General features: G+C 35.0%; 2 protein-coding genes and 1 long non-coding RNA gene across 4 annotated transcripts in view; 1 reads left to right on the top strand and 2 right to left on the bottom strand.

Annotated features, from left to right (window-relative positions):
- The window catches only part of LOC127852752 (glycerol-3-phosphate phosphatase-like), a 51,095-nt gene extending 37,264 nt beyond the window's left edge, over positions 1–13,831 (bottom strand). The window contains exons 1-2 of one of the 2 annotated variants that reach the window (XM_052386712.1): positions 13,716–13,831; positions 2,698–2,812 (exon numbers count right to left, since the gene is read on the bottom strand). In XM_052386712.1, the coding sequence (XP_052242672.1) occupies positions 2,698–2,812; positions 13,716–13,760 (160 nt within the window). In that variant the 5' untranslated portion in view covers positions 13,761–13,831. Of the gene's footprint in view, positions 1–48; positions 216–2,697; positions 2,813–13,715 lie in introns of those variants that run through there. The other variant, XM_052386713.1, reaches the window with a different exon arrangement.
- LOC127852753 (nitric oxide synthase-interacting protein-like) lies at positions 194–27,799 on the top strand. Its single transcript, XM_052386714.1, has 10 exons — positions 194–344; positions 13,535–13,657; positions 14,388–14,440; positions 14,999–15,110; positions 20,225–20,315; positions 21,228–21,352; positions 22,484–22,600; positions 25,326–25,396; positions 25,915–26,023; positions 26,967–27,799. The coding sequence occupies exons 2-10, from the start codon at positions 13,535–13,537 to the stop codon at positions 27,036–27,038; spliced, it is 873 nt and encodes a 290-aa protein (XP_052242674.1). The 5' UTR covers positions 194–344; the 3' UTR covers positions 27,039–27,799.
- LOC127852754 (uncharacterized) lies at positions 9,551–11,205 on the bottom strand. Its single transcript, XR_008036248.1, has 3 exons — positions 11,044–11,205; positions 10,547–10,727; positions 9,551–10,189 (listed from the first exon to the last, which is right to left on the bottom strand). It is a non-coding gene; the product is annotated as an uncharacterized LOC127852754 (long non-coding RNA).
- Positions 27,800–27,887: the final 88 nt, after the last annotated feature.

Raw genomic sequence — 27,887 nt, 5'->3', positions numbered from 1 at the left:
TTATCATGCTCTTGTCGTCTTGACTGCAATGAAAAATTCAGTACTTACCGTCACAGTCAAACAAAAAATTGTCAAATTGTTTGACAAGATCTAAAGCTACAGATTTTGTGACTTGGTGCGTTAATTTAGACATTATTTTTATTATTAAACAATAATCGTCACGACCTTTAACCTAAATTGATTGGACGTTTCATGGAGCATTTGGCAATAAGGGCAATAACTGATGTATTGCGTTTATCAATTTATGAATGCAGTGATTTCCCTAACAAAACGCTGAAGAATAAAAAAATAGATTTTTATCGTTTTATTTAATTAATTCAATTATAAAATCGGTACAATAACAAGTAAGTAATCATTTCACAATTAAACATACAATCAATTAGTTTTCCAAAGTTGTTATTCACTTTTGTTCCGTGTTAACAAATTCGGATATTTAGCATTTCGGATGGGGAACACATCGACTGAAACATTGGCCTTTCTGAACATATATTATGTTTTAAGTTTCCTAATAGTATTTCAGAACACTAATTTAAAGCGACAGACTTAGTTTCCTGCTCAAGTCTGTCTACGATGTGCTGCTAAGTCCAACAGACGTAGTGACTTGGGGTCTTTCCGAAAAGCCAGATTGCAAGCTCTGTGGAAGATCAGCGAATCTGGAACATGTCCTGAGCTCATGCAGGGCAGCCCTGTCTGTTGGCAGATACAGATGGCCGTACGACAGGTTCTTGCTTCAATCGCCGATCATCTAGATCAAGCACGAAAAATGCAGAAGACGACCAACAAAGGCCCCTAATTCATTTCCTTTGTCAGAGTCGGAGAAGAAGGGGCAAAGGCCAAACGCGCATGTGGGATTCTTGGAACGGCAAAAGATTGGAGAATGGAAGCAGACTTGAAGAAACAGCTCAAGTTTCCATAGGAGATCACTGTGACATACCAGAGACCCGACATAGTACTGTGGTCAGCTGCATCAAAACAGGTTGTGATGGTGGAGCTCACAGTACCATGGGAGGAGCGGATTGAGGAGAGCTTCGAATTGAAGCACGAAAAATACCAGGCTCTCACAGATACCTGCACAGAGAAAGGCTGGAAGGCATGGTGTTTTCCGGTGGAGGTGGGCTGCAGAGGTTTCCCAGCACAATCACTGTGGCGCACTTTCAGCAGACTGGGGGCTACAGGACAGGTCCGGAAACGGGCGATATTGGTTGTTGCATGTAAAACAGAGTCTGCTTCCTTGTGGCTATGGCGGAAGAGAGAGGAAAAGTGGATAGGGGGACACAGGGCTGTCGACTAGAGACTGGCCACCGAGACCTGGCAGATGAGGAAGTGTAGCGGAGGCTTACTATCTCCTGGCCTGAAATTGATCACTTCCGGTCGGCACACCATAGAAGGACGTAGTGGGACAGTGCCAAAATGTCTGATGAATATGGCCCCACCTGATGAAGGAGATAGTAGCAGCATCACGGCTGTATCTTACAACAATTAACACATATTTATTTAAGGTTGATTGCATAGAAAGCCGTAGGCTTATTTGAAAGGCTTTGAGTCCAGAAATCTAAAGAGCGCTCCCACAGTGGGCATTGAACCTGTGACCTCCCAGTCGCTAGGCAGACACCATATCCAGCGATGTTTTTGCCCAATTTGTTAAAGTACCAGACGGTACCAGCCCTTTTGGGAAAATGTGCGCAAATTCCCCAGAAAATTTGCGTTTTGAAGTCTTCATATTGGGAAATCGGTTATTTTATTTTTTTGCTCCCAAATACTTTACAATTTATACCTTAGTGTTGTTAAGTTGTCAATATTATATTGACTTAGGTTCAAGCCATATTTCTGCATAGGGAAACTAACTAAATGTTGCATTTTAAAGGGGCCTTTTCACGTTTGGGTAAATTTACAAAATTGGGAAAAGTTGTTTCAGATTCGAAAATTTTTGTTTTAGTTATGATATTTGTGAGGAAACAGTAATGCTGAATATTGACCATGCTCTAAAATAGCCATTATATGCATCTTTTGACGGTTTAAAAAGCCGAAAAATATAAAGTGTTGTAACGCGAAACAAATTAATAATTTGGAGAGTTTTGTTTTTATCATTATATTTTGTGAAACTACGAGGATTGCTTATATAAAGTATAAAATACATCTGGCAATGTATTCGGAAAAATGGCCGAGTGGTCTAAGTTGTAGACTTTTTACTCTAGGACTCCAGGGGTCAGTGGTTAGAGCCCTGCTAAAAGTTACCTTTTTTTATTTTATTCTTGAGTTTTTACTGGAGCTTTTTGTATCCAATGTTTACATTTATCAACACAATTTAATGACAAACTTCAAAATTTGCCAAAATCTGTGAAAAGGCCCCTTTTATAAAAAAAAATATTTGTGTTGTCTTTGAAACCTTTCATTGAAATTTTGACAGCAATTGGGAAATTGTAATTTTTGCCTAATTGGGAAAGTGACGTTTTACACTACTTTATAAAGAAGGAATAAAATGTTAAATTGCCGATATCCATAACACCAAGGCAACCTTCATGTTTGGCTGCCAGTATGGCTAGATTGGTCATTTTCGACTCAGGTACTACTTAAATGTACCCCGGGTACTCTTAAGTATAAATAATACTTTATTGTACCCCGGGTACGGAAAATATACTAACAAGCACCAGGCTAATTTAGGCTCGATTGGTCATTGTTGGCTCGGGTACAACTTACCTGTACCAAGGGTAATGGATGTCATCGATTTCTCGACTAAACACATGCCTGTGTCCATATGTTTTATGTTACTGTAACCTGTTCTTTTGCAAACCAGTGCGTATGCGTGGAATATCTGTAATGTAAACAATAACAATCAACTGGTGTATATCAATTATATCACAGCTGTTAGTTAAGAGACTTCCTGGGTAAGCTGTTTACCTGCACTTATTCTGAAGAACAATATGCTGTAAATAATAATTCAAATTAGAAGAACAAAATCATCTACATAATAGTCAAATACTTTGTTAGATGTAATGAAAATAAAAATGAGATATAAAACTCATACCACACTGCTTTCTTAATTTTTTTTGTATTTTTTTTTTCAAATTTGAAAAATGTTTTACAATTTCACTTTGGGAATGCCAGGGTTTGTTTGATGGAACTGTAGATACTCCAGGAAAAGGTCTGTTTAGTGTAACTGATAAAGTATTCATAAAAAATATTTGAGACCTGTAGAAAAATGCTGTCATGCTTTACACAAAACAAGCAAGGCATTTATTTTCCAATTTAAATTTGAATGAAGATGCTTTATGTACGTGGATATTGCTGAAAAGGAAATCTTGATAACTCCTGGAAAGCATGATGTCCTTGCACTTTGTTCTGTTAGTACAACTAGTAAAGTACTTGGTCCATGTCTTCCTGTGTTGAATAGTCTTGATACTTTATTCAAATGTTATGGTCATTAACCCTTTGCATGCTGGGAAATTTGTCGTCAGCTAAAATGTCGTCTGCTAAATTTCTAAAATTAGCATTTTCTTCGATTTTTTTTCAAAGAATACTATCAGAATAGCAAACAGTTTGGATCCAGATGAGACGCCACGTTTTGTGGCGTCTCATCTGGATCCAAACTGTTTGCAAAGGCCATCACAACTCGGTTCCCGCACTGTAAGGGTTAAGGCAATGTGCACACGACATGAGTGAGAGATGCAAGCTTTAACAAGAACAAGCTAATTTGCAGGTCAAATAAACAAGCATCCATTTTGTACAAGCTAATTTGAAGGTCAAATATACAAGCATCCATTTTGTAATGTCTGCTCTATATCTCCTGCGCATTTTAAAGGATTTTCTTGAAATTTGGATCAAATATTAAAAGTTAAACTACATTTGTAGAAAGTATTTTTTTAACCTTAACGTTTAACAGATTTTTAATGAAAATTGCCTCAAATGTTTATCATACCAGTATTTTTGTTCCTTCTTTTATTAAGTACCGAGAAAACAGCACTTTCCCATTGGATAAAAAAACCTAAAATTTTCCATATTGCCATCCTATAAATAAAAGTAAATAAAAACTAAAATGCAACATTTAGTTAATTTCCCTATGCAACTCTTTGGCTTCAACCTAAGTTATATAATATTGACATCTTGACAGCACTAAGTTTTCCATTTTAAAGTATTTGTTAGCAACAAATACACCAATTAATTATTTCTCAATCTGAATATTTCATGACACCATTTTTAGCTCGACTATTATATATGAAATACAGTCGACTCTCGTTATCTCGACATCGGATATCTCGATATTCTCGATATGTCGAAGTAAGCTCAATGTCCCAATTTTTTTTCCTTTATCTATATTAATAAACATCGAATATCTCGATTTTCGTTGTGTCGAATAATTCGATATCTCGATATAAAAATCTGTCCCGAGTCCCGATTTTACATGTATTTATTGTGGTTTATCTTGAAGTGCGAAAACCTGTCCCATTGTCGGCAAAGGTGAGAAATGTTTTCTTGGATACTTCACCGTCCCGCTTCGCCCGGCTGCTCCCGATACTGTGCGGTAGATAATTGATTCGTTAATTGCATCAATGACCACACGAGTGTAATGTCGTTAGCCATTACCACTTGAGTAAGGCCTGTCACTTTAACTGCAATTAATACACAGCCTGCCGAAAAGCCAAAAGACTAATTGTTTTTACAAACAACATTCCAAAATGCATTGAGTTATATGTTTGCGTATATAAACCGTTGCAAATTTGAATTTTAATGAACGCCAATGTCTACATGTATGTACTGCTCTGTTATTGCATGGCATTTGGTCGGAATGCTAATAAAAAAAAAAAATACATATAAGACTCAGAATGGCTTTTCATTTTTATTTTATCCTGTACTAATAATCGATTGAACTTTGCATTTCAAATTACAAAATGTACATGTACAGTTCAGTATTACGGAACGTGATTTACGCATGTTCAGATGGAAAACCCTCGTCTTGATTGGACGTCAATTGCATCATAACTTTAAATAGCAACATTACCGGATGTTTACTCTACAGTTTAGAAAAATGATAACTGCATGTGTTCATGCAATTCTGTAACACTTTAAACGTCATTTAAAGCATTTAAATTAAATAGCAAATTTAATGGTGCCTCGTAAAAACGCGTATATATCATGTAGTTATATATATAGGGTAGTTATGCCACACGATGAAGGCTTTAGTAATACCACTTAGCAGGTATTTAGATGTTACAAACAAGGTTACTTTTCGTCTATTTTTTTCTTTGAAAACACCTAATCGGATATCTCGAACTCTCATTATCTCGATATTTTTATTGTTCCTGCCGACTTCGAGATAACGAGAGTTGACTGTATATATAGTGTAGCTATCCTACTCACCCCGGCGTCGGCGTAAGCGTTAGCGTGAGCGTGCAAATGTTAAAGTTTGCGTACCACCCCAAATATTTCCTATGTCCCTGACATATTACTTTCATATTTTGCATACTTCTTAACCAACATGACCCACACTTTTAAACAAGAGCAGACAACTGTATCAAGCATTTTGTAAGAATTATGGCCCTTTTTTCTCTTAGAATATGCATATTATTAATAAATCTATGTTAAAGTTTGCGTACCACCTCAAATATTTCCGCTGTCCTTCGACATATTGCTTCCATATTTTGCATTCTTCTTTACCAACATGACCCAAATCTATAAACAAGAGCAGACAACGGTATCAAGCATTTTGACAGAATTATGGCCCCTTTTATACTTAGATAATTGAACATTTGGTTAAGTTTTGTGTTTTGGTCCATTTTACTCCTAAAGTATCATAGCTATTGCTTTTTAGACTTGGGAAACTCGTTTACTATCGTAAGGGGACTGTACAGGGCAATTTGCATAACTCTGGTTGGCTTTTTAACGGAATTATGGCCCGTTTTTGTCTTTGTAACTTTGAATATTTTGTTAAATTTTGTGTTTAGATCCACTGTACTTCTAAAGTATCAAGGCTATTGCTTTCAAACTTCAAACACTTTCTTGCTATCATCATGTTACTGTACCTGGCAAGTTGAATTTGACCTTGACCTTTGAATGACCTTGACTCTCAAGGTCAAATTAATAAATTTTGCTTAAATTGCCATAACTTCTTTATTTATGATCACTTTTCATTCATACTTTGACAAAACAACACTTACCTCACATAAATTGGACTCCACCCAAACCATCCACCCCAGAACCCCCCCCCCCCCCCAAAAAAAAATAAAAATAAATAAATATTTTTTTCTTTTTTTTGAAAGATCATCTATTAAATGACCACACACCCACATTATACCCCCCTCTCCATGATGGCTTACGTTATACTGTCAAGCACTTGAATAGTCGAGCGCGCTGTCCTCTGATAGCTCTTGTTCCAATTACAGTTTTTTCGCACTAAATTTTCCAAATTGGGCTGGTACCGGTACTTTTCCCAATTGGGAAAATAAAATCGCTTCATACTGAGACATTTTGCAGAGATCATGACATAGTTGTCTCATCTCTCTATCATTGTCGTGTTTCGGTAACCTAATTTTGCTAATAAGGAGGTTTACATCAATTTGAGGGGCCATATTATGACTCATTTTACCAAAAACTCAACTCAAGTTCTTGCTGAGGAGAAAAAGCAGATTTAAAATCAATTAAGGTATATACATTTTTATTACAAATTAATAATGATTGCTGGGCAAATAAAAGTAGCAACCAAAATATGACATATATTTACTAAAATAGATGCTTTGTCTACTGAACAGAAAGCTGTGCTTGATATATGCTTATATCGTCGCTGTCGTTCTCAAACCTCGTAGCTCCACAATTTTCAAAATATTTTTTTGTCTTTTCCGAATATATTAAGTCTGGCGCGTGTTTTGTACTATATCTCGTAGCTCTACGCCAATCAGAGCCCTTGAAAAAGCCACATGACGAAATATTGTAGAATGATTATTGGCTTTTTTCCCGGCGAAAAGTCGTAGCGACACCATTTCACGTATAGGTACGTCGTTTCGTTTGGACAAATTTGACAAAAACGTTTTTATAATTTTTTTTATTTGCAACTACGAGGTTTCCTATCAGGACGAATTGTAGTACCTCATAAAAATGACAAAACTGTGGTGACAAAATATAGTAGCTACCATGTCTGACTGTCAGTATGACTTATCAGTATGACTTCCGCGTCTACGGCTTATACCGTATTTTGCAGCTTCATTTGTTTGGTATTTTTACAGAATTTCAGTTTCTAAAACATTGTTATAAAAAAATGAGACGGTTTTTTCTCTCTCTTGAAAAGTTGGCATTTTGTAGCTACGAGGTTTGAGAACGACAGCGACGATATGTGCTTAATATATATCTAAAATAGAAATACTTTATTTCATAATATATCATGAAGGTAAAGTGTACTGTCTTATTGCTTGAATTATGGTGACTTAAATATGAATGGTAAAGAAGAATATTGCGCATCAGAAAAATAGTCTTCATCAATTTGGCTCAGTTTACAAAATAAGTTTACATAAACTGTACCTTTATATGAATATCTGAGTTTATTTTATGCTTTCCAGTGGTTTATAGAGAAATATCAGTGAATTAAAAATGATAATTTCACTGTTTCTGTTTCTGACGTTATTAACCCTGCGAATTTCTTTAGTTAAACTCTTAAACAATGTATATAAACTGAGATAAAATAGCATAAAATAAAAAGAAAATTTGTTGGATTCGGTGGAATATCGATTTTAATTCACCCGTGATCATAGAAAATATATATTTGCATTCGTGGCTGCGCCACTCGTGAAAAAATTCTTTTCTATGATCACTCATGAACTAAAATCGATAATCCACCGAATCCAACAAATATCCTCTATATAGTGTTAACTTCAAGCAATACTATGTATGCCCATGTGAAATCTACTAAATTTGCAGTCATTGAAATTAGCATTTTGACCAAGCAAACACAAAGTCATATATATTTACTTTAAACCTACAAAATGCTACAAACTTGCCTATATCAGGGGTCTAGCTAGGCTCAAAATTTAGGGAGAAGCCACTTCTCCCTAAAGCCAAAATAGGGAGAAATGGTAACATCTTTGGGAGTAACCCTTCTCGAAAAAGTGCACTAAATGCGCATTTAATGCGCATTAAATGCGCTTTTAATGCGCATTAAAGCGCATGTTATTGGCACCGTATTTTTTGCTGAAAAAAATATGGTGCCAATAACATGCGCTTTAAAGCGCATTTAACTAAACAAGTGCATTTTTCTGTTCAAATAATACACTTTTTGAGTGTATAAATGCACTTTTGTGTGTATTTTAAAGTGTACTTTAGTGTTTTTAAGTGAATTAATACGCTTAAGTGTATTTAAGTGTATTAATTCGCTTACCGTTTTTTTTTGTTCCCCAAAAAGTACACTTGAAGCGTATTTTAAGCGTTTTAATTTACTTAGGAAAACATGAAAAAATACACTTAAATACGCTCTTGTGTATTTTTTGAAAAAAATACGCTCTAGTGTATTTTTTGAAAAATTTGGGGAAAAAAATACGCTCAAGTGTATTTTTTTTAAATACGCTCTAGTGTATTTTTTGAAGAAAAAAAAACGCTCAAGTGTATTTTTAGTGTATAAAGTGCACTTAAGTGTATCTTTGAAAATGTCTATTAAAAAAACATTCATTTGGATATGAAAAGTGGCCGGTTTAAATATGATCTGAGAGAACAACAGCAAATAAACTTTGAAATAAACACGTTTATTCACATAAATCATTTTAAAATAAACAAGTAGTTAAGGCCATTCTATGGGTGCTTAAAAGCTTTTCCGCTTTCCTCTGCAACTGCTTCCCCCTGTCCCTATACTTTTTGGTTTACATTGTTCCATACAAAGAATGCATTGAAAAAAAACATGTCAATATACAATTTTTTCAAGCAATATCACAATAAATAACAATGGCAAATAAAATATGTTGAAAGACAAAGACATACATGTAGGCTTACCAAATTGTCAAATAGCAAAATAGTTTTTTTTAAATCTTTCTCGATCCTCACATGGTTTTTAATATTGTTAAAGATTTTTTCTTGCCAAACTTGTAATGTGGCGCACAAATTATGTAAGTTTTTCGAGTTTATATGAAAAAACCTAAAATGACATCAAAGATAATTCGTTCTTATTATTAAATATATAAGCACTATGGACATGAAAGCACATTTGAGATCTACATAACTTTCCAAACTTGGAAATATATACAACCATTTACAACTATTTACTCACAAGTTATCTCAGTTTTAACTATAAAGGGGACATATCAACAGCTAGAACAGTATTTTATAGTCTGAAATAGATTTATTTATTAAAAATAACGTTATAAATAATTTCTAAACACAAACACTTTCAGAGGGTAAGAGAGACATTCGGAGGCCGTGGGAAAATCTTAGGAGTGACACAAATTCAAATAAACTTGTAATGTGGCGCAAAAATTATGTAAGTTTCTTGAGTTTATATATCTAAAAAAAATACATTAAAGATAATTCATTCTAATTATTAAATTTATAAGCATATGGACAATGAAACGCACACTCGCTAGGTTTTGGCAAACAATAACCTGCTCAGTAAGTTTTTGTGGGTTTTTGGCAAGGTGGTTTCCTGTGGGTTTAAACACTTTTTTGTATTAAAGTATGTTAAAGTCTTTTACAATTTTGTGCTGATATGTTTCAGTAAAAAAAGTAATAGCCCCATGCAGTTTTAAGGGAAAAAAACACAATGTGCAGGAAAATCATCGTTATAACACAAACAAATATGAACATAAGAATTGTACACTTCATTATAAAATGAGGCATTTGTGGAAGATTGTATGGAAAAAACGATTAACCGCAGTGTTCCGCAGTGGGTCAATATATTTAGATCGCAGCTGCTGCAGAGAACTAGGTCACAGCTGTTGGGGGTACCTGAACCGCAGTGGCCGGAGGAACCTGGACTTCAGCATTTGGAGAGACCTTGACCGAATATGGTGGTGGGACCAGTAGTCCAGTACAGCAGCCATTTGAGAACACGACCGCAACCGCCAGGGGGACCTGGATGGCAGCCAGTGCCTAGACCTGATCTTGGCAGCTGGAGGGACCTGGAAAGCAGCAGGCGAGACCGGAAAAGCAGGGGCTGGAGTGACATCTACCACTGATGTTGCTTGTGTCCTTCTCTTCTTAAGGATCTTGAATGCGTATTGATCTGCAAAAGATAAACATGATATCACACACTATCAAAAGGGCGAGGCATTCTTCATACTTGTTAAATTGTAAGGTTTTTGTTTCACTTAACTATGAAATATTGCTGTAATGGTAATCTTGTTGCGATTATAATTAGAAATTTAAATCAATGCAAGTTTGTTTGCTTGTTGTTTTTGTTTGTTTATTTTTGCAATTTTTTAATCCTGTGATCACATGTGACTAAACTCTTATCATCAAAGAAATAGCGTTTTGTAGACAATACAGTTTGAAAATGAACTAAGATGCGTGGTCTCATTTGGCTGTCTGGACTGGCTGGAAGTGTGATGCATTTTAAATGCAATAACCTGTATAGTTTTACCTCTCAACAAATCCAGCTTTTCTTAGTCAAGCACAGCCCACTCTCCTGCTTCACTCTAGTTGGCCAACTCTTGAAGGGTAAAAATCTGGTGTTAAAGTCCATACATCAGTCAGTATCCCCCTGTTTCTTCCTTTTTTAGCAGGTGATAATGCACATTCTTTCCTTGGGGCAAGAGTTTTACCTTTAAAATCAAAATATAAAAGTTCTCATTGAAATATGAGGGAAAGAAGTCCATTCAGTAATGACCAGACTTAGCTATAAATAAAGTTTAAGATGACAATAACCATAAAACACAGCCATAATAATTCACTGTACACAACATTAACACTTTTTAATTTGTATATTTATCTATTTTTGTTTCAATTGGTGTTAGTTTTCCTTAAAATTACAATGCATTTACTTATCCTTATACCAGAGACAATACATAAACATGATAATGATCATAATTAATTCAATGAACTTAATTAAAAAAGGGATGCAGAAATAAAAATACAAACCTGTTACAACTGTTCTTCAGTATCCAGCCATTTTGGACCTCCTTTGATTTACTACATTGTAGTAAATACACTTTGTTTTCATCACACAATACTTCATGCTGACAGTATTTCAAGACATTTGACACTACAAGTACAATTTAAAATCTTAATTTGCTAAATCATGTCTAAAAATGTAGTTCATTATCAGTTGCTGACACCTGCTTGTTTAAACAAATTTACTTCCTGTGCCCTAAACCAATCAAACGTGGCTTGTTTTCAAAACAAAAACTATCAACCAATCAAAAGTATGCAGATGATATGCACCCCTTTGTTAGGCATTGCTGCATCACTGATAAGAGATTAGTGTTTATGATGCATATTTGATTTAATTGGGGGAGAGCTGATCTTTTATCTGTTGTGTCAGCTTGAGATATATCTACTGATAAAGGCAAATTTCAACACCAAAATATATATGGAATAATACACATCACTGATAACAATTCTTCTCTTTGTGACCTTAAATTGAATATCATTACTGAGAAATGACAATCTGTTTATTGTTTATGAAATCACAAATTACAATACATGCACATAACCCTTAGCATATTATATTTATTTGTGAATATTTCAATTTGACATACTGAAAGGTGTTAGAAAATTATAATTCTATTATAAATATTATTTTAATTGCCTTTAAAAAAAGTGTTTAGTAGACAATGTGGTAGATATTAATTTTATTTGGGTTAAATATCAGTATAAGAAATTTGAGAAAATATAATTTAAATATTAAAAATATTGAAAGTGTCAAAAATATTATGCGGGCTTGCCAGAAGCCCACATAATATTTTTGACACGTTCAATATTTTTAATAAGTGACCCACAGCCTGATTTAGTTGAACTTGTGCTTTTTAAAGCTGTTAAGCATTGTTGTTAAAAAATTTATTATGAATAGTAATATTTTCTTGATGTTTTCAAATAATCAATAAACATTTGATTATGTCATACATAACACTTGTATTTGTGTTGTTTTTGTAAATACTACAAAATTTTTACTACTAATATATAATGTATGAAAAGTATAAAATATGTTCAGACCCAGAAAAGATACACTTATTAATACACTTAAATACGCTTAAATTGAAAAGACACACTGTCTTGGAAAAGATATAGTTAAAAATACACTTCCATTGAAAAGACGCACTCAATCATATAAAAGTACAGAAAAAATACACTTGTCAATTCAAAAGATTATGAAAAAACGCGCTCTAATTTCGAAAAATACACTTTAATGCACTTAAGTGTACTTTTAAAACGAAAGACGCAGAAAAAATACACTTTTTTGGAGAAAGCGCAGAATAAATGCACTTCTTAAAGTGTATTTTGTTAAAAAGCGTATTTTATTTCGAGAAGGGAATGGTGCATTTGCATCATAGATCTTAGTTTTACGTATATTTTGCGGCAACTTAAAGGATAAGTGGTTTCTGTTCAGCGTTTAATCAACTCTTCACTTGTTTTATACAATAAGACATGTTATGTGTATAAAACCTACATTTTTCTTATTTCTCATGGATTGTTGGTAATGATGGTACTTTTAATTTTTTTTTTCCTGAACAGGTGTATCAAATAAACTTCAATTGTAACAAACCAGTAATGTTCAGAATATTTTTACTTCCTTGTTAATTTTAAGCATTTCAACATTAAATCAAATTCATATTTTGTTACAAATATTTGTTTTAAGTTAAAAAAATCATTTAAATCTCATTTTATAGCAGAGATTCCAAATCTGACCTGTACATGAGCCCCATATTTATTAGCCCAGTGCTAGGTTATCTCTTCCGATTTGATCATTCTTGAGTATTGTTTTTATAATGGGCCATTCAGCTTTGTTTGCCTTCATGAAATTATTGTACCAAATTAATATTCCCTGGGTGAACAAATCGTCCACTTTGCCCACTAGCGAGACCCCTGTATATGAAACTACATGCAGTAATTTTCTGGATACAATCCTGTGGAAATTGTCCTGCATAACAAATTCATTGTTGATTGGAATGGAAAACCCCCAAGCAAAGTGTAAATTAATCATTAGAGTCTTGTTCTGACAAAACTGGGCATAATGGGTAAATGCATGTGCGTAAAGTGCCGTCCCAGATGCAGTCCGCACAGGCTAATCAGGGACGACACTTTCCGCCTAAACTTGATTTTCGGTAAGGAGGGACTTAAAAGGGAAAGTGTCGTCCCTGATTAGTCTGTGCGGACTGCACAGGCTAATCTGGGACGACACTTTACGCACATGAATTAAGCCCAGTTTTCTCAGAACAAAACACATTAGAACTTGTTCAGTTTAAAAAGTTGACAAAGCTTACACTGAAATAGCAGTTTGCTCATGTTGTTGTTGTTGTTCATGTTTCTGATGCTTTTTTTCTGAAAAGGTCTTGTGATGCAATGACACTATATAAAAATGAGACCAGTATGTAAATTTTTTATTGTCTCTTGATGATCTATTTCTTCGCAGATGACTCGCCACTCTAAGAACTGCACTGCAGGGAATGTGTATTCCAATCATGAACGCAAGAAGGACATGTTACAGTCGGGTTATGGGTCGGAAAAAATAAGGCTTGGAAAGGACTCAGCAAGAGTATGGGCACAAATTAGTTATCTTTAAGTTCATGTATGGCTGATATTGAATAACTTACCTTTTTTAATCCCATGCAAAAGGTTTGGAGATAACGGAATTCCATCAGTACGTGGTTTGATGCGTATATTTCTATGCATGCTTTTGTTGATCACACTCTTCTATTTGCAAGTCCCCCTACATTTTTAAAGCAATTTTGTCAAACTTTTACAGAATGATTATCACCAAAGGCTACAGAGCATATTCTGTGTTCATATGAGCCACGTTCTGACAAAACTGGGCTTAATGCATGTGCGTAAAGTGTCAGTCCGCACAGGCTAATCAGGGATGACACTTTCCGCTTTTATGGTATTTTTAGTTTCAAGGAAATCCCTCCTTAACAAAAATCAAGTTTAAGCGTAAAGTGTCGTCCCTGATTAGCCTGTGCGGACTGCACAGGCTAATCTGGGATGACACTTTAAGCACATGCATTAAGCATGTGTAACCAGTTAATTTTCTTGAACTCATATTATACTTTTCCCTATCTTCATGAAACTTAGCTGTGAATGTCTGTTCTGATAATATCTGATTTCTGATGGATTCAGAAATGAACAACAATTTTTTATGATATGGAATTACTCAAAATTTAATATTTTAATTTAGGATTATATTTGTTTTCCATAAATCATAAACAGAGTAAAGAACAAGAACTGTTTATTTTGAATCTTATTTGACCTTCAAAAATGTCTTTCAGGAGTTTGATTGCTGTTGCTTAACACTTCAACCGTGCAGAAACCCTGTTGTCACGTAAGATCATCCTATCATGTATAGATCACCATAAGGAAAGTGACATATTGTCATATGAATATTGTACTAACTTAAGTATAAGACAAATTATAATATTTAATTGAAATTAAATCAATATTTTATTGATTTTCTGTTCCGTATAGAATAGAAACGCTGATAGTTCTGGTAGTATAGATGTGAAATAAAGCAATGAAAAAAATATATACCTGCAGCTACACCAACATTTTCTTGCTTGTATCCATTATTGTCAAAAGAATGATAGTCTTTTGGATTACACATGTTTCACAAAGTATTACTAATAGTTTTTCTAAGCAGCTGAATTAATTGCAACGTCAGTGTATGGAAAGACTATACAACTTAATATATTGCCCATGTTGAAGGTAGCCATCTAAGGTTGCTCAATGACGACAACTAGGATTTCACTTATGATGTGACAGTGAAGGTAGCCATCTAAGGTTGCTCAATGACGACAACTAGGATTTCACTAATGATGTGACAGTGAAGCCTTATCATGGAATCGCAAACTTTAAAATACATGGAGACTTAATGACTTTTCAGGAAAGATGGTTACCTGTATGACAAAGAAGCCCTCATCACATACATTCTTCAGAAGAAAAAAGAAATTGCAAGAAAACTGAAGGAATATGAAAAACAAAAAGAAAAGCAAAAGGTTAGCACTAATTGTAATTACATGCTCATCAGAAAAACATTCCTGCCATTAATACTTTATGTTACACCCCTCCCAAAGATAGGAAGGCATTAAGTATTGCACTTGTACACTTAAAAGGACATCCAAATGTTCCAGGTCTTGTGTTTTTTCAATTTTTATCGGGTGGATCTTTCTCCCCTTGAAAGAAAGTTTATAACCAAATAAAAAACTAAAAATTAAAAAAAGTAAGATGTGGTCTGGTTACAAAGATTAAACGAGATACAAAATGCTTGTTTTTATTTTTGTGTAACAATATATTCCATGTGAATTTCTTGCAACAATATCCAAACATTTGAAAGCAAGATTGGCTTGCCTTTACTAGTAATATTCGGATATTGTCACCAAAAATTCACAAGGAGCATATTGTCGCACACAAATAAAAACGAGATCTCCTTAAATCTATGTAACTCTACCTCATCTAGGGTAGAAATGTTGGCTATTGCTATAAGGAACACTTATTTTTTATGGGTTAACTTTATTTTATGAAATATTGTACGAAATATTTGTTGATTTTGAGTATTTATGACTTTTAACCCTTTGCATGCTGGGAAATTTGTCGTCTGCTAAAATGTCGTCTGCAGAATTTCTAAAATGAGCATTTTCTTCTATTTTTTTCAAAGAATACTATCAGAATAGCAAACAGTTTGGATCCTGATGAGACGCCACATTCTGTGGCGTCTCATCTGGATCCAAACTGTTTGCAAAGGCCTTTAAAATTTGGTTCCCGCACTGAAAGGGTTAATGTGTATGTGATTATAAAGAAATGAGTTTTGCTGTGACAAGACATAAATACCGGACGATCAAATATTGATATACAGTCTAAACTTGAGAATAACGGTCAATTGCAGACAACGGTCAGTCTGGATTCCACCGACGAAAATCACTCTACATTTCACTTGAGAATAACTGTCAAATGTCCATAACAGTCAACGGCCAGTATATTTCACTCCGAAAGCCATGTTTGAACTGACAACAACGGTCACGCGTCAGTAATTTCGAGTTGCAAAAATTAACAACACTTGAGATTAAATGCACATAACAATAAGAATATGTATTATTTGCAATTATTAGCTGCATTCGTAATAACAAACCATGAGCGCGTGACAAAGTCAATAGTTCTTTATCGCTGATAAGTTGTTAAAAATAAAATGTGCAGGCGAGTTTTGTTTTAAGAAGGCGATAAAAGCTTTAGGATTAGTGATTATGCTTAGTTATCGGTAATGAGCCTTTGTTTTACACTGTGTGCGAAAGACTGGGTGGGGTAATGACGTAGCAATACAACCAACTGACCAACTATTAAAATAGTGGTGATCCGAGAATAGCAGTCACTCGTCAACAACAGTCACTTTGGCCGTTTCCCTTGACTGACCACTGTTCTCAGTTTTGACTGTATTCATATATTATAATAACCAAATATTCAAGTACCAATTTTGATAAGCATTGACAAGCCTACATTGAACAATATTTTAATCATATTTTATTGTTAGATAAAATTTACCTTATAGCAAGGTTTTTTTGGGGATTGCATATGAAGTGTTTGCTGTCAAATAGAAAAATAAGTTTTATCTCAATACGGGTAACTCAAGAATGAATTGAGAAAATGGAACTTTGTATACCTTGATTTGGACCCTGACTGGCATTGTGTATATGGTAAGTTTGGTCATGGTCACTACATGTATTGATAAAATGGAGAAATTCATTCACTGAATCAGTTGAGAATTGATGTCTTAAAATTCATACATAGTTACCTTATATTGAGACTTCATATTATATATGGTAAAGTTAAGATCAAAGTCTCAGTAATTAACAATATAATTGTTTGGCTTCTCAGTAACCTGAGAACTATTTGAGACTAAATAACTAAATACATCAAGAATGGATAAGATTAAATTTGAGGTGGCTAGGTGGGTGGAGTTGAGGGTCAATACAACTACAAAATATAAACAAGAGGGCCATGATCGCCCTGAATCGCTCACCTGACTCATTAAGATCAGATGAAAACTATGACCTCTATTGTCTACACAATGTTTTTCTATGATTTGACCTAGTGACCTAGTTCCTGACTCTAGATGACCCAAATACAATCCCAATCCAGATTTCATCAAGATAAACATTCTGACCACAGTTCATAAACATTGGATGAAAACTGTGACCTCTATTGTCAACACAAGGTTTTTCTATTTATTTGACCTAGATTTTTACCCCAGATGACCCAAATACAATCCCACCCAGATTTCATCAAGAATTCTGACCAAATTTCATAAAGGTTGGATGAAAACTGTGATCTCTAATGTCTACACAAGGTTTTTCTATTATTTGACCTAGTGACCTAGTTTTTGACCCCAGATGACCCAAATAAAATCCCAACCCAGATTTCATCAAGATAAACATTCTGACCAAATTTCATAAAGATTGGATGAAAACTGTGACCTCTATTGTCTACAGAAGGTTGTTCTATTATTTGACCTAGTGACCTTGTTTTTGACCCCAGATGACCCAAATACAATCCCAAACCGGATTTCATCAAGATAAACATTTTGACCAAATTTCATCAAGATTGGATGCAAACTGTGACCTCTACTGTCTACACAAACAAATTGTTGACGGACGGACGCACGGACACACACAGGCACGCACAACGGACGCTGAGCATTATTTGTAATCCGAATTTCGGAAACACGCTTCCAAATTTGAATGCTAACGCGACAATGAAAAATTATAGCGTCAAATAAAAAGTGCTTTATCATTTGTCTCAATAAAAAGCGCGCGAAAATTATACAGACATGTAGAACGTCGCATGGAAAGTATGGGTGTATTTTGTGTTGTATAAAAAGGAGAACATCACGTCAGCTGAATGATGCGTGTTCAATGGGAAAAACGCCCCGGTTGGACGTTATTTCATCACATCTTTAAATAGTAACAATTGCAAAAATGTATTTGATACTTAAGAAAATTTGCGAATGTTTGTGTTTCTTATTATTCTTGAGCACATTTATAGTAAATATTTACCAGAATTTGCTTTAAAATTGGAATTTATGGGATTATCGGGTAATTGGCAAGTTATAATTTTGGTACAAGTTAGCAATATATTGCAATATATTGCAATACGGGTTTTTGAACTGACAATATATTGCAATACGGTTTTTGGCGTATTGTTGCAGCACTAGTAGTAGTAGTAGAAGAAGTAGTAGTAGAAGTAGTAGTAGTAGTAGTAGTAGTAGTAGTGGTAGTAGTAGTAGTAGTACATGTAGTAGTAGTAGTGGTAAAAGTAGTAGTAGTAGTGGCAGTAGTAGTAGAAGTAGTAATAGTAGACGTGGTGGTGGTGGTGGTGGTGGTGGTGGTGGTGGTAGTAGTACTAGTAGTAGTAGTACTAGTAGTAGTAGTAGTAGTAGTAGTAGTAGTAGTAGTAGTAGTAGTAGTAGCAGTAGTAGTAGAAGTAGTAGTAGTAGAAGTAGAAGTAGTAGTAGTAGTATTAGTAGTAGCAGTAGCAGTAGCAGTAGCAGCATTACAAGACCAATACTTAAGAATGATCAAATGGGAAAAGGTAACATAGCACCAGCAGTAAATATGGGGCTCATTTACAGGTCAGATTTGGAATCTCTGCTGTAAAATGAGATTTTGAATGAATTAAAGGGAGGCAAATCTGTAATAAAAAAACATGCATAAACCGTAGTTGTTTCCCTTGTTTGAACCATGCTAAATCCTTACAAGTTTGGAAAGAATTGGATGAAAAATTTGGACTTTATTGCATAAACACCATTTTCTCAATTCAAGGGGAGGTAATTCTGTACTTCATGGACCAATAATGCTCATTTTTTGTAGGGTTCGTGTCCTCATTGATATAAAGACACTGTGCAAATTTGGAAAGGATCGGACAAAAAATGTGGAAGATTTTTGAAAGTTTTCACAAAATAGGCAAAAACGAATAAACATGCAAAGTTCAACGAGCTCCTGCGGCCATGTTTTTTGACGAATCAAATTTCTTTGAACAACTTTTTCAGGGGAGCCCTCAAATGTCATCCCTGTGAATTTTTTTGAAAATCTGATGAGCGGTTTCTGACAAGAAGATTTTTTAAGGTTTTTACCATATATGGTCATGGCGGCCATCTTGGTTATGTGATCAATTTTTTTTTAACAATTCTTTTGTCCCATGACCTAGGGATGCTCCACATGAAATTTAGTTGAAATTGGCTCAATGGTTTAGTAGAAGAAGATGTTTACAAATTGTTTACGGATGGACGGACGCCGGACGCTGAGTGATCACAATAGCTCACCTCGAGCTAGCGCTCAGGTGAGCTAAAAATGTATGAAAGAAAAAAAGCCTTTGAACACTATTGTGGAATTTCATGTTTAACCCATTTATGCCTAGCATTTAGAAAAAAGACCTTGGCAAACAGCGTAGACCCGGCATCTCATCTGGGCCTACGCTGTTTGCTTAAAGGGGCCTTTTCACATATTTTGGCATGTTTTGAATTTTTCATTAAATGCTTTATATTGATAAATGTAAACATTGGATCTAAAAAGCACCAGTAAAAAATCAAGAATAAAATTTTAAAAAGGTAACCTCAGCAGGGCTCGAACCACTGACCCCTGGAATCCTATAGTAAAAAATCACCCGCTTAGACGACTCGGCCATCCTTCCTGATACAATGACCGATGTATTGTATACTTTATATAAGCAATCCTCGTAGTTTCACAAAATATAACGACAAGAACAGAACTCTCCAAATTATAAATTCGTTTCGCGTTGCAACGCTTTATAATTTTCAGGTTTTTAAATCGTCAAAAGATTTATATAAAGGTTATTTTAGAGCATGGTAAATGTTCAGTATTACTGTTTCCTCACAACTAAAACGAAAATTTGCGAATCTGAAACAACTTTTTTTCCGTATTGTCTATTTACCCAAACGTGAAAAGGCCCCTTTAATTAAAGGAATTTCTGTAAGACATATTCTAAATATAGAAATAAATATACTAGACATCACTAATTTTTGAAATAAATTGATCCAATTTTCAAGAATGGGAGAGTCCACTAGGCATAAATGGGTTAATCTGTTCATACTTCTGATTAACAGGCAGAGGCTAAAGAGATAAAAGCCCTCGAGGAGCAGGAAAAAGTCCGCAGTTTCTCAAGTCACACCCTGCAGGCCCCATCTGTGAAACAAGGTAGAGGCAGGAGGTAGTATTGTGTATATATGAGTCGCGTTCTGAGAAGACTGGGCATACTGCATGTGTGTCAAGTGTCATCCCAGATTAGTCTGTGCAGACTCATATTGACAGTGACATAAAAAATGTTCATGAGAATATTGGATGATCATTTAATTTTATTTTAAAGTTATATCTTATTGCTTAAAGTTGTTAATCTTTATGCAAAGGGTTATTATCCCCCGCAAAAAAGAGGTGGTATATAGAATTGGGGTTTTCAATCTGTCATTCCATCCGTCAGTCTGTCAAAAAAAATCAGGGCTATATCTCAGATACTATTTAGGATATGAACATGAAACGTAGTGGGTGTATAGACATCAATAAGGAGAATTTCTGTGTATAAAACAATTACCCTGCACTTAATTTTTTTTTATCATACCATTTATCAAGGGATTAGCACCCATCCATAAACAAAATTTATTAGGCGGGGATATCAATTTAATGAATTTGCACGTTCATATTTTTTTTATGCCCCCAGATTGAATGATCGCGGGTATATTGTTTTTGGCTTCTCTATCTGTCTGTCTGTCATTGTATGTGTGTGTCTGTCCCCATATTTTATTATTGCTCATAACGTTTGCAATATTGATGATATCAACTTGATATTTGTCATGCATGTGTATCTTATGAAGCTGCACATTTTGAGAGGTGAAAGGTCAAGGTTATCCTTCAAGGTCAAAGGTCAAATATATGGCTTCAAAGCGCAGTAGGGGAATTGTGTTTCACAAACACAGCTCTTGTCTGGTTCTTTTTTTGCTAAAAACGTTTAGTTTACGTTTGTGCATTTTTTGCCATAAATTGGATTTCACACTCAAAACTTAATGGAAGGTTTTGTGATCATATTTACAAATATGATAGTATTTCAATTTCCAGGTACTAGTGGAGCAGGGAAGTCGGCATCAATATCAAACATGAAGGAGGGAACTGATAAGACCCTGCCTAGCTTCTGGGTACCAGCACTCACACCAGATGCTAAACCAAAACTGGAAGATAAGCCAGTAGGGGTTTAAATTATATACCAAATCTCAGTCTTACAATTTATTAATAGACAAAATGCTTGATAAAAAAAAATGCTTTGTTTGAACATTTGTTGTAATATATGATCATTAACGTTTAATGTTCATTAACTGTGACGGATCTTGAGCATAATGGGCAAATAAGTCAATCTTTTTTCGTGAACAACCTGGTATACATTGTTTAGGACTTTGAGACCATCGTGCCAGTTGTATATGCATGCTTCTGAAATTTGTTTAGAAAAAGATGACTAATTTGTTAAAAAAAAAATTCTTTTTTTTTTAAAGTAACCAGTAATGCCATTTCGATTTCTGTGTAGTATTGATGCAGATTAGAGAAGACCCAGTTTTGTTAATCAGTGTTTGTTGTACAATACACTATTAGCATGGTTGAGCAATGCTAGGCCTCTGCTACTATCTATAGTAGCAGACAAACAATTGTTTTGAAAAAAGTCAAATACTTCCTTTTGATTTGCTTGATTTATGAATGGTAGAATTTTGGCATGGTAAAATACACCAACCTTATCAAGATTCCAAGAAATAATGATATTTTATACCTTTCTTATTGTTGATTTTACATTCTATAAATGTGTTTTTGCATATTTAAACAAAGTGTGTACGCGCATACTAGTGTCGGGTTAACGACCATACAAAATAATGTATTTGCGTGACTGATCGAAAAAGGTGGTAATTGAAAAACGGTAATGGGGAATACATGTATGTTATATCATATTCACGTAGATCAGTCAGTATCATATTGATCGACTCATACTCAGTCAGAGTATGATCAATGAAAGTGAAATTTCAAATATAAATGCTCTATAACGTCAGTCTCTTAATACCAATAAACAATAATCAGAATGGAGGATTTTACGCTTAATTTTCAAAATGTTCTAGGGGTAGAACCTCTAAACCCACCGACTGCAGGAGGGAGATGCCCCCTCCGACACCAACACCCTTTGCCGCTTCGTTTCTCAATAACATTCCTTGATGAGAAAAATGCCCAACCCCCTTTTCAAAACTGTGGCTACGAGCCTGACATGCTATTAAACATTTATTATATTCTCCATGAAACTTTAAATGCACTGTGTTGATATTGGTTGTCACTGGTTACAGGATGAGAAGGTTCGATGTCCAATGAGCGGCAAGCCAATCAAGCTGAAGGATATGATCGATGTCAACTTCACCCATATCAAAGATGGTGACAGTAAAACAGCACTTATCAGCAAACAGGTGCATGGTTTATATATTCAATTTCATTACTTCAGTTTTTATTACTTTTCATTACATTATATAAAGAATGCTTTGATCTTTTATCATGCAAATTAGTTACTTAACAACAAAAATCTTTTTTCTTTTTTTTTAAAGTAACCAGTAATGCCATTTTAATTTCTGTTTAGTATTGATGCAGATTAGAGAAGACCTAGTTTTGTTAATCAGTGTTTGTAAACATTTTTACATTTTATCGATATTTGCTTTTGATGAAAGTAATACAATCAGGCTTATCAACAACAACACTCTCTGCTTAAACTGGACTTTTGCTAAGAAGAGACTTTATCTAACTCTTTCAGTGCTGGAACCGAATTTTGAAGGCCTTTGCAAACAGTTTGGATCCAGATGAGACGCCACAGAACGTGGCGTTTCATCAGGATCCAAACTTTTTGCTATTCTGATAGTATTCTTTGAAAAAAATCAAAGAAAATGCTAATTTTAGAAATTCTGCAGACGACATTTTAGCAGACGACAAATTTCCCAGCATGCAAAGGGTTAAAAGAAAAATACGTGTATCATAACAGCATAAAGTTTCGTCCCTGATTAGCCTGTATGGACTGCACAGCTGTATGGACTGCACAGCTGTATGGACTGCACAGGCTAATCGGGGACGACACTTACCCTGTATGGACTGCACAGGCTAATCGGGACGACACTTTACGCACATGCATTAAACCCCCTTTTCACAGTTCATGGCTCATATATATAGTAATGGTCAGTTTGAGTACTGTTAGTACTTAAAATAACAATACTGATATTTAATAATATCTAATATTGGAATTTAATATTGAATCCATTATAAATATAATATAAATGTTTTGTTGAATTCCAAAATGAGAATACAAATTTTGTAATCCAAAACACACTTTCTATCTTTCAATAAACCGTCCACATGTATATTTCCTTTGCCCCCAACAAAAAGCTAGCGAAAACTATGCAGCAATGTACAATGTCACGCCATACGGTGCGTGTAATGATTTTTCCCATTTTCATTTTATTGCTTGCCCAACGCTTACGCTAGCAACATCTATTGCTCATGTATTGTCCTGGTTAAAAGCGCGCGAAAATTAGCGTGGGTGTAGATACACTGTCAAAGGAAAACTTTGTAGCGTGGAGAATGCAGTATCTTTGACGTTATGCTCTTTAAGATAGTTTAGTATTGAAACAGATAATGAACTGTGTACTGATTTACCGGAAAATCTGGTCAATACTGGATTTAATTTTGGTTATTGTGAAAACATGATCAGCAGTGTTAAGACTGCGATGTTTTGACAAATGTGCGCGTTTTCGATTGTTCGACATCATGTTTAGATATGATTTACTGTGACGCATTTGTGTAGGTTTATATACACGAACTGAGAATATAGTGTAACATTCCATCACCTATTGCAAACTGTCTAGAAAGACATGTCAACAGTTTGTTTCTAATCAGCAACACACTCTTTAATTGTTTCTAAGCGACAACAAACTGTTGAAGTGTGTTACTCGACAGTTTGCATTCGAAAGTTTGCATTGTACTTACTCGCATACTACACCTGTTAGTCACGTGAAGCTTGACAGACGCTGCATACATGCATGGTGTGAAATGAATACAAAGGCAGTCAACTGAGCGTGTCTGTCAAAATTGTCGATACAATGCGTATCCTTGGAGATTTATGACATTCTTTGCTGGATTATAGTGTGGATTATAGTGTGCAATAGAAAATTGGCTATTCAATTAACCGAAATACGCCATATATCCTATCAAAATATGTGGAGTTTTTACAAGGGGAAGAGATGCAAATGGTTTGGTGTTTTCAATTTCTATTCAATTAATCGAATTATTCGATTAACCGATATTCAATTAAGTGGAATCTACTGTAATAGATCACCCCCTGATAATGGCTGCTGAACCATGATCACAGTATGATGCCAGTAAAAAGGCAATTAATAAACTGAATGGGGGGGAGGGGAGTTTAAATATAAAAGGCTTTATCTAAGCTTTTAAGTTCTAGTGTAAGGAATATGTATGCCCCCCCCCCCCCCTGTGGAATTTCAGACAGGCTTAATATTGTCACCAATACACAGTATTTTCACCCACCATAAAACCTTTTATAATAAATCTTGTCTTCTTGTCTCTAAGCTGAGAAATATTTTATTTTGGCATTATACTGGTATTTCAGTGTGCTGTATTTATTGCTTATCATCATTAATTATTATTAAAATGAGTCGTTTTCAGAAAACCTGGCATAATGCATGTGCGTAAAATGTCGTCCCAGATTAGCCTGTGCAGTCCACACAGGTTAATCAGGGACGACACTTTCCCATTGTATGACATTTTTCGTTTAAATGAAGTCTCTTCTTAGCAGAAATCCAATTTAGGCGGAAAGTGTCGTCCCTGATTAGCCTGTGTGGACTGCACAGGCTAATCGGGGATGACACTTTACGCACATGCATTATGCCCAGTTTTCTCAGAACACGACTCAAGTAATCAACTATACTGTTCACTTCAGGAGACTTTTATTGATTTGTAGGCATATGCATACCAGTGTCTAAAGTGACATAAAAAAATCTACTGAAAAATATAATAGCAATAAAACCATATGAATTATTATGAGTCATTACATTAGTTAGTTTTGTAACAATGAACTTATAAAATTTGGTTACATTGGAAATGGTTTAATTCTTGAAATCTTTATTATTTCAGAACCGCTATGTATGTGCTGTCACTAATGACATCTTGGGTAATTCAGTGCCCGCTGCTGTTTTAAGAACATCGTAAGTCTGCTTTGCTTCAGAATTGTTATATCTAGCTGGTGAGCTTAATTATATGTCTAAACTTGTTAGGTTCATGTTATACATGGCACATATTTAGATAAGGTAAATTGTTATTGTGTTTCTTAAAAAATAACAATTGTTGAATGTCAGTGCATGTTGTAAAAAGACTGACGCAGATCTGATGTGGTGTTATACATATTCTCTGTACATGGCAATGTAAAAAGTGGAAGCTACCGGTAAATGGTAGAAAGAATACAATAGAAAAAGTAACCATAATAAAATGATTTTTTTTTCAAACAAGTAAAATATAATTTAAATGATACCTGTTCATTCTACTTTAAATAGCTTTGCAAGAACTGTCCCTTGGATATTAGTTCACGGTTTCTGCTATGTATGTTCAACAAGGAGACATGTAGGTTCTTGTAATTGCAATTGATGAGATTTAAGGGGTAAAACTACTGACCACATTTAAAGGGCTTGTTTTGGCTGATTCAGTTACACTGTTGCTGTGTTTACAGAGGCTGCGTGGTGACCTTGGACTGCGTAGAAAAGCTGATCAAGAAGGACATGTTGGACCCCATCAATGGCAAGAAGATGACAGAAAAGGATATTATACCTCTGCAGAGGGTAGAGATTGGGCTGATAATCCTGGTTTTGTCAATGGCTTATGAACCCTTTACTACTTAGATGCGTGTTTTAGTGATCGGACTGTCCGTCCGTCCGTCTGTCTGTCCGTCCGTCTGTACGTCACACTTTGCGTTTAGGTTTCGAAAAATGCTCATAACTTCTATGTCGCTTCAATTCAAAAGCAATTTCATATTTGGCATGCATGTGTATATGGACAAGGCCTTTCCATACGCACACAAATGTTGACCCCTGTGACCTTGACCTTGAACTTAGGGTCCGCGTTTACGATTCGAAATCTGCGTTTAGGTTTCGAAAAAAGCTCATAACTTCTATCAAGCGTTTATAGGGGGCATAAGTCATCCTCAGGTGACAGCTCTTGTTTACCATATGTCTTATGTTTTAACTATGTAATAACTAGAAAGTTAAAGTTAATTCAAGACCTTTCTTACTAGATTCAAGTTTTAAATGCTTTATTTCCAAAGCTTAGATACTGATGAGCAGCAAGCAGCATAAAACCTGAACAGACTGTAAGTTACTCGCAGGCTGTTCTTGTTTTATGCTGTTTGAACAGAGCCATTTTCACTTAGCTTCTAAGTAATAAAGGTTTTACACTTTTCTGCAAATCAGGTGAAGGCTTTCAAGAACTGCCTTTGTCTAGCGATCTGTCAGTAATATTTTATAACATTGTCATGTCTGCTCCATTTCTTCCAAACCTTTCGAAGGAATATCTGTGTAACTTTAATTGGCACTATCATTGTATTGTTGGTTTAGAGTATGTCTCTTCTTTGTGAAAATTAAGTTTACCAGTTGGGGTATAGTGTCCTCCCTGATTGGCCTCTGCACTCTGCACAGGCTCCTCTGTGATGACTCTTTAGGCACATGCATTAAGCCTAGTATTTTCAGAGTGAGCCTCAATTAATTTTCTTCACTTGTTTTGTTCCAGGGAGCATCAGGATTTTCAGGTTCAGGATTGTCCCTGGAGGCCAAGAAAGAGGGAGCAGCTATGCAAGCCTGAATATGGACTCTGAGCTGGGATGCAAGCATTAACCTATTTATGCCTAGTGGACTCTCCCATCCTTCTAAATTGGATCAATTTATTTCCAAAATTAAGGATTTCTAATATATTTATATCTATACACATTAGGATATTTCTTACAGAAATTCCTTTAAGCAAACAGTGCAGACCCTGATCAGACGCTGCATCATGCAGCGTCTCATCTGGTTCTACGCTGTTTGCCAAGGCCTTTTTTCTAGATGCTAGGCATAAATGGGTTAATATGGACCATAGTTGGAATGGAAGCCTTAATGATTACAAACATTGTAACAGAGATAGTTAAGCCATTTGTTGAAGGCCATCAAATAAATCGATTAAATATGACTTGTATGTGCATATGTTAACCCTTTCAGTGCGGGAACCGGATTTTGAAGGCCTTTGCAAACAGTTTGGATCCAGATAAGACGCCACAGAACGTGGCGTCTCATCAGGATCCAAACTGTTTGCTATTCTGATAGTGTTCTTTGAAAAAAATCGAAGAAAATGCTAATTTTAGAAATTCAGCAGAAGACATTTTAGCAGACGACAAATTTCCCAGCATGCAAAGGGTTAATTTGCTGAAGACTGTTTTATAAGACATACATTATTGACTTGTCACTTTGAAACAGTTATTAGGATTCTGCTAAGAACAATTATAGTCTTGCATATTTCATTTTTTAAAAATCAATCCACTGCTCGTGTATTATAATGTTTTCATGTGAAGTAATAAAGTTTCAACTGTGTATCCATAGTGAATATACATGGTGAACAAAATAGGTCAAATTTTATCAGATAATATAGAGGATATTTGTTGGATTCGGTGGATTATCG

This window comes from Dreissena polymorpha, chromosome 12 (genome assembly GCF_020536995.1).
Source record: "Dreissena polymorpha isolate Duluth1 chromosome 12, UMN_Dpol_1.0, whole genome shotgun sequence".
NCBI lineage: Eukaryota > Metazoa > Mollusca > Bivalvia > Myida > Dreissenidae > Dreissena > Dreissena polymorpha.
The sequence above is the reverse complement of the archived record's forward strand: the minus strand, read 5'-3'. Positions and strand labels throughout refer to the sequence as shown.